Source organism: Athene cunicularia, assembly GCF_003259725.1.
Source record: "Athene cunicularia isolate RWA chromosome 9 unlocalized genomic scaffold, athCun1 chr9_part1, whole genome shotgun sequence".
Taxonomy (NCBI): domain Eukaryota; kingdom Metazoa; phylum Chordata; class Aves; order Strigiformes; family Strigidae; genus Athene; species Athene cunicularia.
Window position 1 is genome coordinate 18,416,457 of NW_020799110.1, and position 16,816 is coordinate 18,433,272.

General features: G+C 36.4%; 1 protein-coding gene across 1 annotated transcript in view; it reads right to left on the reverse strand.

Annotated features, from left to right (window-relative positions):
- COL4A3 (collagen type IV alpha 3 chain) overlaps positions 1-16,816 on the reverse strand; it is a 51,894-nt gene that overhangs the window by 27,996 nt on the left and 7,082 nt on the right. Inside the window, exons 7-23 of the mRNA XM_026854583.1 lie at positions 16,044-16,070; positions 15,338-15,415; positions 14,185-14,247; positions 13,669-13,704; positions 13,511-13,552; positions 12,011-12,088; positions 10,514-10,576; positions 10,203-10,259; positions 9,381-9,425; positions 7,951-8,004; positions 7,529-7,570; positions 6,203-6,290; positions 5,090-5,125; positions 4,579-4,743; positions 3,361-3,453; positions 2,538-2,633; positions 2,114-2,184 (exon numbers count right to left, since the gene is read on the reverse strand). Coding sequence (XP_026710384.1) covers positions 2,114-2,184; positions 2,538-2,633; positions 3,361-3,453; positions 4,579-4,743; positions 5,090-5,125; positions 6,203-6,290; positions 7,529-7,570; positions 7,951-8,004; positions 9,381-9,425; positions 10,203-10,259; positions 10,514-10,576; positions 12,011-12,088; positions 13,511-13,552; positions 13,669-13,704; positions 14,185-14,247; positions 15,338-15,415; positions 16,044-16,070 — 1,134 coding nt within the window. The remainder of the gene's footprint in view (positions 1-2,113; positions 2,185-2,537; positions 2,634-3,360; positions 3,454-4,578; positions 4,744-5,089; positions 5,126-6,202; positions 6,291-7,528; positions 7,571-7,950; positions 8,005-9,380; positions 9,426-10,202; positions 10,260-10,513; positions 10,577-12,010; positions 12,089-13,510; positions 13,553-13,668; positions 13,705-14,184; positions 14,248-15,337; positions 15,416-16,043; positions 16,071-16,816) is intronic.

Consider the following 16,816-nt stretch of genomic DNA (forward strand, 5'->3'; position numbering starts at 1 on the left):
AATAATATCAGATTCTTCTCTTCACATGCACATATTTCCTTTTGCCTTGTGAGAGTCAAAGCTCTTAGCAACAAGAGCACTGTAGAACAGGGTACTGACTAGAATTTGATGATGTCAGAACAACAGAAAATGAAAGAAGATGTACTTTGTAATGGCATACAATTGAAAAGCATGAAATTGGTGCCAAGCAATGCTAAAACCAAATGAATTATTTCCCAACAATTCAACAAGCAAAGGGTCAGAAAGCAATGCATTTTTAATGTTCAGACTGTCAATTAAAATCAACATAATTCAAGTAGAGAACAAAACAATGCTTTTTGACACTAGGTATTTTGTTTTACGTGATAGCATCAGATTTTCAGGAGCAGCACATCAGGTAAAAAGACAAGAGCGCATGCTTGGGATAGTATCACTCATTTGTATGCTAAAGATAGTTTCTAAGGCTCGCTTAGATCAGTCTAAACTTTGGCACATGCCATAGCAGCTGCACAACATTTAACTATGCCTCTTTCAGTATGCACCACAGTGTGGAAAGAATGGTTTATTAAGATAGTGTCAGATATATTAGCCTGAAAAGGTTAAATAATTTCTTCAGATGATATAATTTCCTCTGAATGACTGACAATTTTTTAAATTTTGCAAACATTTTTCTATTATTTTTAGTGATTTTTCCATCCTCTGTTGATCTGTGAAAGCCTTGAGGAAACAAGGAAGGAAAATTACTTGGCAGCACAAGGAAACAATAAAACAGGGGTGCACACTCACATTATGTATGTCTAAATGCTGTTGAAATCCACAGAAGAACCCCTGAATAAGAAAACAAAGAATGTTTTTTTCACATAGTTCTCAAATACAGTACTCAATAATACTTGTATTAATTATATTTTTCAGATAACTATTTTAAAATTGATACTGCTTAAATATTAAACCTTTTGCAGATATTAAACCTTAGTGTAGAAATTAAAGTGGTGTAATATATTGTTTTAAAAGGAAATAACTATGTCCTAATTTTGTCAGTTTAGGAGCCCCAGAATGTACTATTCATTTTTCTTTTATTGCTAATAATGTCTTCTAGCAAAGACCCTGCTTTTACTCCTTTTGGCTCTGATTACAATTTCATTTATGCTACTCTAAGCAGGATTAATGCAAGATCCATTAATGGATCAGACTGTTAGCTACCTGGTTGTGCTTTGGTGGCACAAAAAGAAGGACAAGAAAGTACCTTAAAATCTAATTAGAGATTTCTCTTTCACATGGGAATATCTCCTCAGGGACACTGTAACTACCACAGTTCATTCTGTTCATAGTTAACATCTCCTCTCCCTTTTTTCCCCCCTCAGGGTGTACAAAGTACCTGCTATCACAGCCAAAACCAGTACAAGCTGAAAGCACCCTGGGCTTTAGTGATCTTGTGCTCATGAACTGTTGTGAGCCTTCTGGAAAAGCCTGCTAGCAGACTTTTTGCATCTGTACAGCAACCACCACAATGAATACTTGTGCGTGATATTTTTTTATTGGACAGCATGAACTATAATTTCCCCAAAATAATTACTACAGGCACAAGTCAGAACAACCAATTGTTATGTCTGTGGCAGCAGGTGTCAGCCTTCCCTCTTCATAATGTTTCCCAAGAGGGAATGTTCTTTGCACCCCTGAAGAGGGCACTATGAGAAGCAATTTGTCCCCACAGCTGGGGTTTTAGCAAGTCCTGAAGATCTCAGCACACAAAACTATATATGCTTTACAGGCACTGCTATGATTATAGAGTTATGTAGATGAACAGAAGTTAACTGTAAATTACCTATACCAGGCAGAAGAAGCAGTCTAGCCATCATGAAATGCAGCACAGGTTAATCACACAGGCATTTATTTACCTGCTTCACTGCCTGGGCTGAACTTCTTACTGCACTGAGCAAAACAGGCTCATGTAAAGCTAGGTCAGCCATACATTACAGTCTCTACCTATAGGCTTTCCATGCAGACACATTCATTACTACAGTAAGAAAAGTGTTGACATCACCTAGTATGACACTGCATGTAACAGCAGCCATGAGGTTTCTCTGAAATAATTCGTGTGGAATCTGAAAAATTATTTGAAAAATCTAAGTCTTACTTGAGCCCCTGGAAACCCTGGTGCTCCTGGAGAACCTGGAGAACCTTTTGGACCCGTTGCTCCTTCTCTACCTGCAAGAGAAATAGTGTATTTTGTAAAGAAAAATGAAGACAAGGACATGGATTTTGACAAGCTCCAGTAATCACACGCAACACTGACTGTTTTTGCTTGTTACACCGACTGCATCACCATAGACTGACCTGGCTTCAGGCCGCACCTAAGCCTATTAGCATTCTGACTGCACCTCTTTTAGGGCTTGTGCTCACATCAGTGGATGGAGCTGCATCAGGCTCTCACCCTCATCACGACCTCAGGGCTAGTTCAAGGCCTGCATCCTGCAGACATGCCCATACCTGATACTCATATTAAAAGCATAATCATTGGCATTTCCTACTATACTGTTAGAAACAACAAGATAATTTACCGGGCATGCCGTCCTGGCCACGTGGTCCAGGAGAACCAGGAAGACCAGGTATTCCCGGAATATAGCTGCAGTCAGTACACACGTAAGCTTCATCACCTAGAATAAAAATAATCATTAGTTGTTTTACAGAAAGTCATTCCCAAGCTTAACTAATGTGTTACATAGTTTGCTATAGAGGATGGCTAACACTTTTTGGCCAGAGAGTGGCAGAATCATGGCCTTAATATTGTTGGAAGATCACTTCCAACACAGTACAAAATTACCTGTGGTCAGACAGTGAATCAGAACTGATTACATTTAACTGAAAACGCAGAAACACTTGATTTCAATATTTTTTTTGTCAAGTCTAGTTTTAGTAAACCATTTGGATACAGTGACTCTACTGATAAGTCAAATTCAAAAGAAGAAAGGGACATAGGCTTCAGACTAACATGGCTCTGTAAAAGCCTGGGTGACTTTAATGACTAGCATGTGGCAAAGAGATTCAGCAGCTGCTGTGGTGAAATTTACAGAAGGAACCCTCTCTCAGAACAACTGTAAGCGTTGAACATACACATTCAGAGAATATGAAAACCCTACCCACCTGTAATAATTATTCCAGTGAGGATCTACACTCTGCTGCAGCGCTGGCACATGCACTGCTCTTTCAGCTGATGTTTACTGCAAGGGGATGAAGGCATCTTGCTACCCCTAATGATTTTTCTTAAATCTCTGAACTCATCAAATGGCTTAAGAAGTAAATTAAGTTCAAAATTTCACAAGGACCCATGAAGATTACTGGATTGTATCATCTATTTCTGAGCAACAGTTTTCTGAAACTGACCTTTCACACCAGTATCTCCTGGAGTTCCTGGAGGTCCTGTACGCCCTGGCTCTCCAGGAAGTCCTGGTAGGCCTCTTCTAAATGTTACTTCACCTGTTAATGAAATGAGCATGGCATCATTACATCAGCAGATTATTCAGAAAATTCTCTAGTTGCTAAAAGAGAAAAAAGTTGCAGGGATAAGCTGGAGACAGTATTCTCATCCTTACTGGTCAAGTTGGTCCCCTCCAACTTGAAATATTCTAGGATTCTTTTAGAAGAGAGAACTACCTGGACAAATTCAAACCACCTGTAACTGGAAGTACTTGAGGATAAATATGGTAATGCCAAAATAAATATCAGTAGACAGATAGATCCATCTATCTAGGCTTTAAAAAGCATAGTCCCTTCTGGGGAAAGTATTTCCATTTTATTTGAATCAACAGGAACATATTTTTTTTTTTTAACCACAAATGGGAGGGAAACCTTTATTTTAATCCTAAATTATTAATGCTGTTCATGTACCTTTGACAGAATTATTCTGCTGTATTTACAATTTCTTTGGAAAAACTGAACACACATCGAACTATTCGTAAGGTAATGTATTTGGGGGATAGAAATATTTTTCAAAGGCAGAGAAAAGAGAACCACTACGTTCGTACTGGTTCAGAAAAACCATACCAATTATAAAAGAAACATCATGCTGTTGGTACTACTAGTTAAAGAGGTATTCCTAGTTAATACATTTTCTGGAAGTTTTACAAACTGCTGCCTCTTTATTTCCATGCTGCCAGATCTTCAGATCTACTCTAAGGCCCTGTGAGACCTCTGGAGGCATGCAAGTGATTTTCCAAGCTTTCAGATTAGCCCCTTCTGAATTTAGTTTCACAGATTTACTACAACCTCTAGAAGAATTAATTTTAAAAACAGATTTTCTCTCATTAGTCCTTCCTGGTTTTATGTTGCAGAATTTTATAGTCTGTTCTAGAAAAAGGTGAGAAAACTTTATATTGGGAAGTCATTGTTTCTTCCCCACAGGATTTCATTAGCAATGGATCACATACTGTCACTACGTATGTGTTGCCATGAATATCCTAAAACAAGATTTAAAAAAAATAATTATATTCTACCATATTAATCAAATCTCTAAATAATGTATTTATATAATCTTGTACATTAGATATTGACATGACTCTGGATTTGTTCTTGCTCATTATATATACAATACTGAAATTTCACCTGGTTCCCCTGGAGGACCTGGTAATCCAACAGAACCAGGTCTGCCAGTAATACCAGGTAGTCCTGGAGGGCCTACAGTACACAAGCCAGTTTGTCCTTTCTCTCCTTTTGCTCCTTTTGGCCCAGGAAATCCTGGGGGACCTCTCAAACCAGGTCTTGACACACCTAACCAAAGAGGAAAAAATACAAAAATGAAGTTAAATTAAAAATAGAATTTCAAAGCAAACTAAGTACTCAATAGGATGAGTGAGAGACAAACATACTGAGTTAATCTCAGAAATCTTTTTTATCTTGTAATATATTAAACAAACACAATGAGAATGTAGACATTTTAAGATTATCTTTAACCTCTCTTTAAATACTTGGACCATCAAAGCTTTTGGGTGTCAATTTTTCAGCACTCAGAGGTACTTTTAACATCATCTGAAGCTAAGATTCCACAAAGCTGATTCAATATAATGGGCAGGAAGAATCATGTATTCTACCGTTTGTACTTGATCATTACATGTACCTGGTCTACCAGCATCTCCGGGACGACCCTGTGGCCCTGCAAAAGCAATGTATTTAGAACTTGAGTTAAACAACTGTATACTGTGCAAAGTCACTACTCGATAATACTGACTGCAAACTTTGGGCTTCTGCATTTTAGGCTTACTTTATCTTTTAAGAAGTTGGTTTTGCCTGAGTAGGCATCTACTGCTTATGCTGATGTTGCATACTGACAATTCTCACTGAAATCTGACAAAATATGGATGTTTACAACAGGTAGGAATAAGATCCACCACGTTTATCTTAGGTGGGGATGCAGACAATTACTTGTGATCAACTTACAGGCCTCCAAACTTGCTTCTTTTTGCCACTATTATTTGCTCTAGTAAAGATACCATCTTTTAACAATGCATTAGTATCTTTGCAAGGCTCAACTTCCCTGTTGCCATCCCTTGCAAGTATGTAAGTGAATTTGTAACAACAAAGAGTATTCACTGAATGCAAGAGTATTCACTTGGATACAAAAATACTCATAAAAATAGAACATCAAAACAGAAGGCAAGGACTTGCTGGATGTGTATGAGATGCTGTCTACAAGATGATGCCTCAGAGTTCAGCCCCCAAGTCCTTGTTACAGCTGTAATACAGCTCAAATAATAAATCAGTACATTTTCATTCTATAGCATAGCCAATCCAAAGTAAAAACTTGCAGATCATCACTATTTTGGAATGATAGACAATAAAAATGGTGTAAGACAAACTATGAAAGCTAAAAAAAAAAGTGCATGACCTTTAACAGGAGACTTTCAGCCCTGATGGTTTGTCTATGGCATATACAAATAATGTGCTGATTCAGTAATCCACTAAGGTCATGACACAGGATGTCAGTGAGCTTAGGTGCTCAACACAATTATCTGCACAAAGAAGTGTGCTGGCTCCATTATTTTTAAGAGGAAATAAAGCCATAAATGAAAGTCTCAGGATACTTTTCAATTCGGTAATTTGATGGGAGTAATTTGGAAATATTCTTGAAAAGGCAGAGGCAGGTTGCTGGGTGCTCAAAAACCTAGCCTAAAACAAGCTATCTGAGTAGACAGCTCTTGCTAAAAGATTCTAGTTTCAACATCCCACTCACCAGGCATGCCACGTTGGCCTTTTGGTCCTGGAGGTCCAGGGGGTCCTTCATCTCCTTTTTCACCAATCCCATTATCATAATACTCCGTCTTAAGAGAGAGATAGTAAGAAAAGGAAGAACAGTAAGAATGAAGAAAGAAACACAGTATCTCACATTGAACATTTGGTTAGAACAATGTTATGATCTCATTCATAATTTTGATGGTGTAACATCATGAGACCTTTTCTAATCACATGGCAACCACAAACAGCCAGGAATGAATACATAATTGTTATACACAGATAATTCCAAGAGACCTGTACAAATAGATGGGGCTGGGATTTCAGCTCAATTCCTCAACTCCCAGAGAACTCCTCTGCCTGCAGATGCAACTATACAGACAAGGTATAAGTTGGAGACCCAATCATGAATATTATGGCAACATGAAATAGAAAATATTCTTGAAAGAAATCTCTAGGAATCACTTAGTCTATTCCATTGGCTCAAAGCGGCATCAGCTATATCTACTCTTAAATAATCATATATGAAACTAGACAAGAATCAACTACTTAAATAACATGTGCACTAAAAAGTAATTCCTACAAAAAACAATTCTTAATTTATGGCAGGAAAAATCAAAAGTCAAGTTGCTGTAACTCTGTTTTGTTATAACTAAGTATTTTTTCCCTTTCTGGATTTTTTTGCTTGGGCACCATTACTAGCAAATAAACATCACACTGAAACTTAAACTGACCCCTAACGCACCAATTTTAAAAGGAATAAAAAACTGCTTAAAATTACAAACCAAAATTTTTACTTTTCTCCTATAGATTTTTTTGAAGAGCAATGCTTTTTTAGTACTCTGTCAATATCACAAATGATTCAGCTTTTTACAAAGTTATTTCTTCCGAACAATTTGGGCAGAAGGTTTCCATTAGGTGTGCACGGCCTTTAAGAAAGCCACTAGCGAGACAGCACAACTAGACAGAGAAGGTGTACTCATAGCATCTCTTGCTTTCTTTAAAAAGTCTTAGGGTTTTAAAATTAATACCACCTGTTCTGGAACTTATTAGACACTGGCTTAAAAATTAATTCCTGTGAATTTCTGTACAGTTCAAGCTCCTGCCAAAATTGCTGGAACTGAGTGAGGTCTAACCAGGCCCTCACTGCATCCAGCTCCACATGAAGGGAGATGCCATCTCTGTGAGCCTCCCAGCAACATCAGTACTTTGAGAAAGCCATGCCTCAAATAGAGCATCATGGGACATGTATTATTGTCTCATACAGTCAGTTTGGCTTATTCTAATGGTTTAAAAAAACAGTATGATGAAGGTAATTTACACTTACTTGACCACAAGCTCCAGGTGGACCAGTGTTTCCTTTCATGCCCTTCATCAGAGAACAGAGATGGGTTTGTTTATTTAAAACAATACATGACATTTGGTACTCACTGTTACTTCAGTACATTGCACATAATGTTAAAGAACTTCTGCTCCTTATCAGTTCTTCCCTACCCTTATCTCTGTTCCTCACACAACTGTTCAACCACATACACCAAAAACTACAGGAACACATTAGCAGGCATCAATGGACACCAGTTCAAACACATGTTCTATTTCAGCTAATCCATTCTTTACTGCACGATATAATTACTTGTCATCTGTGAGGAAAAGTAAAATATACAGTATACACAGTGATAAATAAAACTACATAACAACCCCAAAACATACCTTATCCTCAAAAGCACCAGCAAAACCATTAGACAATACCTTATCTCCTTGCCTGCCAGCCACTCCTGGTTTGCCCTGTTCACCCTTTTGTCCCTGTAGGAGACAGCACACAATTTTATGAGGATTAATCTTTTAGCTTTAGCACTGTCATCAATAAGATCTAACATGGAAAGCCTTAATCTTTCATACTTATGGCAAGGTGAATGTGTCTTGCTCAGGGAAAGAAATCTCAGGGAAAGACTCAACTTGGAGAACAGTTCTGTGTCTGTGGGAGATACTGCAGGTCTCTCATCCAAACCTGCCTTTGTAATGGCACACTCCACCAATCCCAAGGTGGAAGCTGATCAGGACAGCACAAGTGTAGGAGACTGGTTTGTTCCCCCCCTGCAAACTACTCAGCAAATCTCTCTCCAAGAACTTGGTCGGTCTGCATGATGGTGTTGATCTCAAGAGGTGTCAGCAAAACCAGGAGGGAAAATAGCACAGACTGCTGCTAAGGCTTTCTGCAAGTGTGTATATGCAAGGAAAACAGACTTCGCAGAGGCTTGTGCAGTTGAATGCACTGCTAGCTAGTAAAGTTGAAATGGGAACAGAGCAATGACATGTCTTTGTCATGACAGAAAGTTTTTTTACTGTTAGATGAGGTAGTAGAGCTTTACGGTCTGTCATTCCACATATTTTGTCAGACTGGAATGTGTTTAGACTGTCTGCAAAGGTCATTTTGGCATAATGAAGATGATGTTTTAGTAAGATATATGTGAAATGGGGTATTTTGACAAAAAGAATTTTGATAAGGTATTTGTGAGGTCACTGTGACCCCAATGATGTTGTTAAATTGGAAGCAAAGTAAATATAAAAAAATATTTAACCAATTGAATACATTTGAACAAATTTATCTTTTAAATTAGTACAGAAACAAGATCATTTTGGTTCTAAAATGGCGTGTTTTAAGAATTGTATGATGACGACAGTTTTAATATCTATCAGTCATCTTATTTCACGCCAAGGCAGCTCTGCCCTTGACAACTTTTCTTTGTAAAAAAAAAAAAAAAAGCCTTTGATTCTAGTGATTAAAAATTATTAATTTTGCTTCCTGATTTATGCTGAAGTGAAGGTATAACTCTTTTTCAAAAATGTCCACATGACTAACCAGAATTAAACTCAATAGAATTAATTGTGCATAATTTGGACTGTATCTCAAACTCATTACATAGTCCGCAGCAAGCAACAGGCCTTTTTATTTTCCACAGAAGAGACAACATTTATGAAATGAGCCTCTCTCTCCTGCATAAATCTATGAGGACATGGTTTGCCTCGAGGCCAGCTTTGTGAAAGGAAATGTTTCACATGTATGCAAATCAACATTTTCAAACATATTCTGCAACAAGAAAAAGCTGTGACAGGAAGATATGACCGTGATAAACAGATGAGTATTACTTGGAAAACATTTAGAAGGCTTCTTTCATTACCGGTAAGCCAGGTGGACCTGGGGCACCTTCTTTTCCAGGTTTACCCTACAAAGGAAAAACATAAAATAAAATAAAGTAAATTTAATAAGCTCAGAAGAGAGGTTGTTTTATCCAAAGAGCATAACAACTAAATGTTGTGCATGTAACTGTATTTTACGTCTCTGTAAATTTTGAAAAGATACTAAGCTTATATTTAAAATGTTCATTATTTCTAATCATTATAAATGTTCATAAAACTATAAAACAGAGTAAGATATTCCCTGGACATTCCTCCTTCTATGGAGAATTAGTTGAGGCAGACACTTCACCAGCACGAAGTGTCAGGCAAGTGCAGAAAGCTTGGTGCAAAATCAGGTCCTTGCAGAAGCAAGACAAATGATAAAACAATATAGCAGCTAGCAGTCCTTCTGGTGGTGAACACGGAAAGATACTGAAGCAAAACTTACAGGAAACAGGGTTAAGAGATGACTTGGAAGAGAAACTATTTAATAAAAAAGAATAGGGATTGCACTTCAAAGGTATTGGAAGTAGGGCAGTAGATGGATTTTTTTACTAAGTTTCAATAGTAGAACCTTACAGCACAACAAATAGAAGGGCATCTACCATCATCTGATCTTTCCTTCATGTATGTGAACTCATGTATGTGAGCCTGTACAGCCACTTGACTTTCAGCTGTCCAGTCTGGTTTACTGGATGAAAGAGCTTTTGAATCTAAAAAAATTTGCTCTGAGTGGCATTGAAACAAAAAATGGAGAGCCATACTAGTGCAAAACTGCTTTTCAGAAAAGACTAATATATGTGTATTCAACTGTTTGCACATACCTGTGCTCCAGGTTCTCCTCTGTCACCCTTTTCACTTTGAGAATCACCAACTGGCCCCTGTAACAAAATCACCCTCAAGATACACATTTTTTAAGACTGACATTTTCTAAATTAAATATATCTTTTATATAATTTTTTTCTCTTCAAAAAGAAGTAAAAAAATAAAGTACATTTAGAATGCTAATAACAGGTGTCATTCACTACTTCTACTCATTAAAGGTCAGAATAAGTAGTGTAAATACTGGACTCCAAAGAGAAGCATTTACTATGTGATGCTGTTGGATGTAAGCAATTTACTTCTGTTCACTTACTGTAAACCCCCTTGGTCCTGGAAGCCCTCTTGATCCTTTTTCTCCTTTGTCTCCTTTCAAGTCCTATTACACAGGAAATAAAAATTTAATATGTCTCTTGGATTTTTCTGTGCTTACCGTAACACTCAAGGAGAACACCAATAGGAAATGCAAGCTTGTTTAAGCAGAGATAGTTCTACTTAAATGACTAAGAAACAGACTCCATATCAGCACTCCTGCCTAGGTCTATCATGTTTGAAAAAGAAACTGACTCTGCACATATTTCTGAACACAGTGAGTTCAAAACAACATATCTGTGGTTGCATACAAGGGGACTGGAGTAAATATCCCCAGAAATGGCAGCAAATTGCAAGTGAAAAGCAAATAAACCTTAGATGCTTCACTGAAGCTACAGTTACCTCCAATAGGTAAATGCAGTGGCTACCCACACAATCCTTGCCTCTGTGGGCTCAAGATTAGATTGATTACCCTACTGTGTAATGCAGTTATGTATTGGGCCACATCCTAAGGTCACTGTAAAGCCAAAGTTTATAGACTGCCTAATTACCTGGTTAGACCATGCCCCAAACCATTTATGTAAGGAGTTTTGAGGGGTTTTTAAAAACTACCACTCCCCCATGATAAACTGCCACAGCTGTGAGTGGGAAGTGCTCCAGGTGGTCCATATTTGATTTAAACGGGGAATTGCTACTGTGCCTAGAAGCTGAACATTGCTTCTGCAATCCTTCTATTCCCTCCTCAATACAGTCTTGATGCAACATTCACTTTTCAGTTTAACACATAATAGAGAGGGAGTTTTGATAAATCCACGGATTAAATACAAAGGAAATAAGGAAAAGAGAATCAAGAACAGGTTGAAGGCTTGTTCTGTTAATAGGTGAACACTTAAAACTGTGTATCAACTACTGCTGTTTAAGTTCTAGATAAGAACAAAATACAAAAATTTTAATTCACAAAGCAATACTTAAAATGAAGGCTCAATCAGAGCATTTCCTTTCTCCAATACTCATTGTTTTTTCACTTTTCATGATTACTCATGTTCCAGTAAAACCAATGAGAAAATAAACCCTGAAATGTACATGAACATGTTGCAAGCTTTTGTGAAACTCTGGTAGCTCAGAGTCCTATTTTCAGTGACAAGGCCCAGAGGTCAACACAGCTGTGGCTTTCATAGCCATTCAGAAAATTCATGTTAATTTGGTGAAGCTAAAAGTGATTTACTTTTCGTGTACTCAGAGATCCACAGCAGGTGGGTTACTAATAAGCATTTAGCATTCCACTGGCATTGTGTAGATGTGCATGTGAATACACAGGCCTCGGCTGAACTGACTGTACAGACACACTCTAAGAAGAGCTTTGTATCTAACTAAACAAGTCTGAAAATGTTAGGATGAGTAAAAGGAGATGTTATCTGAACAGTGAAGACAAAAATGTCCTCTCAAAGTTAAACCTAGTAAGATGGCTTATCTGAACATGATGTTTTAACAGTTTTACTACCGTCATGTTATCTGGTCCACTTAATGTCACAATAACAGTTCCTGGTGGTCCAGGGGGTCCAGTTAACCCAGTGTCACCCTTGGAAGGAAAAAAGAAAAATAGAGCAATTACAAGCGGTGTGTTTTTATTGTCTCAAATTACTATCTCTATACCTTTGACATTGTGAAAATTTTTCTGTCATTACGCTCAGCCATTAATACAGTTAACATTTTTCTTTGCTTACTATTCATCTTCCAATAAAAAAGGCATATGGAAGACTTAAGATGACTATGGTAACCTTCCAGCTGAGAAATATAAAAATGCATATGCTGATTTCTCTTAAAGTATCTAGAATTAGCTTAAGTTTGTAATACTATTTGTCTAAAAGTTATACAACCATTTTAAACCTAAATCAGATATCTCCTTGATTAAAATTTTTCTCTCAATTTAAGTCAATCAATAAAATACATGAACTGTCTTTGTTGACATCATCAAAACTGCAGTGTGTGTATTACAGGGAGATGTGCTGACAGATAGAATTAGCTCTCGTGCCCTTAACTAAAACCAATATTACAGTATACTTTTTCATTAAGGATCTTCCAGAACAGGGGAAGTCCTAAAGGTGATCTTTCCTGTGGAGCTCAACAAAATAACATCCATAACTTCCAATGATTTTAAACCAGTGGAATGCCTTTGCATGCACTTGCAGTGTTAACAGCAAAGAATGCATCACTCTTTCCTAAGGAAGCAAGATATGCTCCATGGTCACCTGAGCTAATAAATAATCAATTCTATTTACAGAAATTTTCCCAGGAAAGTTCTAGCACATTTCTGGTAGTAATTACAAAGTTAAAACCAGTCCCACTGTCAAACAGTGCTTTTTCAGTTCACAGCTGAATCTGTGCAGGTCAGTTAGCATATCTGTGAGATGCCCCAAGTTCTTGAAAGGATCCTGTTCAGGCTGACTAAACTGGTTCTCCAACTGCAGGTTGAGGTCCTGAGAGGCAATATATGTATTTGTAGTCATTTCTAGCTTGATGTCAGTTATATGGTATACAAATTAAGAACACAGATGACAAGTCATCCAATTTTTGTCCAAAATCTGGGAGGTCTTCTAGCATCATAAAGCCTGACACTGAAAGGATGTTGGCCATAAGAAGTTGGGAGTCTACAGAGGCCATATATTTACCAGTGTGTACATGCTGAGATAAGCATTTAGGAATACTGTGCAAATGATATATAAATTAATTTAATGCTATGTGTTAATAAATATTAACTATTGGCTCCTCTTAGGTTTCTACCCTTCTATCAGGAAGTTTATCTCATCAGCTTGTATGTGAAAACAGTTTGTCCTTAGATATTAATTGCTGTGTTTCTGTTTTCCAATAAAAGACTTCCACATATATACTGAAAATTTTTATTTCAGAGTACTTACTTCCACAAACATTTCACCATAATATATCAGAAAAAGCACAAGAGAAACAAAACTTTTAAAAAGTTTTAAGCATTTTATACAATTACCTTCCTTCCTTTAGTTCCTATTACTTTCAGTCCCATAAGACCCTGTAAAAAAAATCCCCAAGTGTTATTTTTTTTAATTTTAAAAACACCTATAAAATGAGTTAATTGATGCTACACATAATAGGAAGTTTTCATTTTTATTACCAATCTGAGACTACCTTAGGTCCAGGAGGTCCTGCTTTCCCTGGCATGCCCTACAAAAAAAGAAAAAAAAATTCCTTAAAAAATTACAATCTTTAGCACCAATAAAAGTGTTTTGAAGTATCAAATTTTCACGAGTTATATCACTATCTTTATTCTTTCTTCCACCTTTACAACTGCAATTTGTGAGTGGGCAACAGAATGTCTATACAGTCTAGTTGCAAACATATACATCTCTCTTACAATTATACACATTACTATTTAAAGTGAATTTATGAGTATTTATTTGAAAATTAAACTTATGCCTACATGGACAAGTATGTTTCTGAAAACATGGATATTATCATGCATAAAAATAATCAAAAGAAACTGGAAAAAAAATCAGATGTGTATAGAAGGATATGGATTTCACATACATGTCTCTAGACCTCAAACAAGTCTGGGAGAGTCAGGTACTTGCATTTGTGTGATTCCACAGGTTTCTAGGAAAATCAAAGGTTAAACTAACAAGTGAGACATAAGTTCATACTCACTGAAGCTCCTGGAGGGCCTTGTGGTCCACGTTCCCCAGGATAACCTTGAGCACCCTGGGCACCCTGCATATTAAAAAAGAAACAGGAATACATCTCCTGGCAAGGTTGTGAGCAAACCACAACACTAAATTCAATGAACTGAATAAGAAACAGAGGAGCAGCACCGCCTCTGGATTTCCTTTTCATGTCTCAGGATAACACAGAAGCATGATTCCTCCTCACTGCTTCACTGTTCGGCATATGTTTTGAAACATGAGAAAACATATCTGTCCTAAAACTAAACTACTCAAGTGAAGATGTATGTCCTGTTTAACTGTGAACATTCTCATAATCCATACAGTCCTATTGCTAGCCCTAATAAACCTTTAATCTTTCCAATAGCCTATGCAATAAATTCTATACTTTAAAGCTTCATTTTTGAAGAAATGGAAAATTAAAAAAAATATTTTCCTTTTAATGTCTTTCATTTATTTTAACAGTCAAAAGAAATGTTCGCTCTGCCATTAATCTGCATTCTTAAAATATGGCTCATACTGTCCTTTGTTGAACTGGTTTAATCTATTCCATTTTACTTCATCAGGAATTTTTGCAGTTGGACTCAATGGTTGTTGTAGATTCCTTCCAACTGATTCTATTCTATTCTATTCTATTCTATTCTATTCTATTCTATTCTATTCTATTCTATTCTATTCTATTCTATTCTATTCTATTCATTCTATTCTATTCTATTCTATTCTATTCTATTCTGTAAACCTCTAAATCTATGACCAGCTTTTCTCCATTTCTGAAGTGTCATTGTTTGTCTGCAATCTAACTTCCCTGTCTCACTTTACTAAGACATAAAGAACATTTTTCTGATGGCAAAATTAATTGCTATTGTCTTGGTGTACTCTGTTTTGTAAAGTCAGAATAAAGGCTTTGAATATATTGTTTTAATCAGATTACACAAAATTCACAATTTTTTAAAAACAATTATTTTCTGGTTTAGAAATTAGTGATATAATTGTAAAAAAACACACCTTTATACAAAATACAGAATATGTTAAAATTATATATAATATAAAAATCCTTTATATATATACACATTATATATAATATGTTTTTTATATATATATATAAAAAAATCTCACAGTGTGAATTAATTCTGAATTACCCGAAGTCCAGGCATTCCTGGAAATCCAGGATCACCTTTTGCACCATACCCTTGGTTATATCCCTCTGCAGGGCACCCCTGAAAAGTTAGATAAAAAGAAAGATAAAAAGCTGTACTTTTTAAAAAAAAGTTTACAGAACTCTGTAGTGGGACAAACCTTTGAATAGTCTGTAGGGAAATAAGCAACATCAGAATTGCATGCTGATGGCAACTGCCCACTATGGATACTTCTAAAAAATTTGGTTTTAATAAAATACTATACCTTTTTCAGGCATTCCAGTTCTCCGTTAGGAGCAGTCTTCATTTCAGACATACCTACATAACTCACCCACAAACCTGACCTTCAATTTATTTTTGGTATTTTTTATCCCTTTAATATACTCTCTAGTGCATCTGCAGATTTCTATATTAATTCATAAGATGTCTTGGGGAGGGGCTTAGTTTTTTGTGTGCTTGAAAGGATTAAATTCATTACATGCAATAACAGTAGTTAAAGGGGAGAAAAACCCTTAAAATACTGTTTTGTAACTGGAGGTGAATGCAACTAGTACAGACAAAGCACCAAAGTTTGTGGTTGCTTCTCTGGAACATAGACCTTCTGCTTCCCATGAATGGAGACGTTAAGAACTCTTTTCCAGCAACAATCATACACACAAATTATTGATCACCAATAAATATTTCACATAATATGGTACAAATAACTGACCTTCTCTCCTTTGATGCCAGCAATACCCTAGGGAGAAGAACAAACCTATTAGAACAGAAAAATGAAAGACAGTGGTGAAAGGACACAGTCTAAATATTCTCTAAGCTTAATGCTCTCGAAGTGATTTATTTTCATGGACATAGTGTATATCCAGGTAAATGTTTACTGTGCCAGTCTTCAATTTAAGAAGAAAGGGCATATTGTTAAAAAATAATCCAGTCTCAACAGTTACAAGTCCACAAATGAAGGTAGAACAGCTCTGAAGCCTGACCTTAATAAATAAATAAATTACATCAGGAGAGCTGTTAAAGTAAAGATCAAGTTTAGAAGTTATTAGATTTGAAGCCACTAGAACTTGACAGACAGCATTCCTTTTCCATTTGTTTGAAGTTTCTTTTAAAAACACATTTCTACAGAGAAAAAACAAATCCTAGGGTTAAAGCAATACACCCAGAATGAGAAGTTCTGGGTTTAATTCCTGGTTCTTATTGACTTAATTAGGCCATATCCTCAAAGATATTTATGCATGAACTGAAACTGCAATGTATGAAATAGACATTGGACATCTTTAGAGATGGGAGTGGTAAATTTTCGTGAGTATCCCTTGAGACACTAAAGAGCTAACACCAGTCAATGCATTTGCATGCTCTCATCAACTAAGAAGTTGAGGTCCAACATGCAGCTGATAAAGCATTACTTTTACCTTTGGTTCTTTACCACATGGTTTTCATATTAATAAAATGGGGATACCTATGTATTTCAACTGTTGTCAA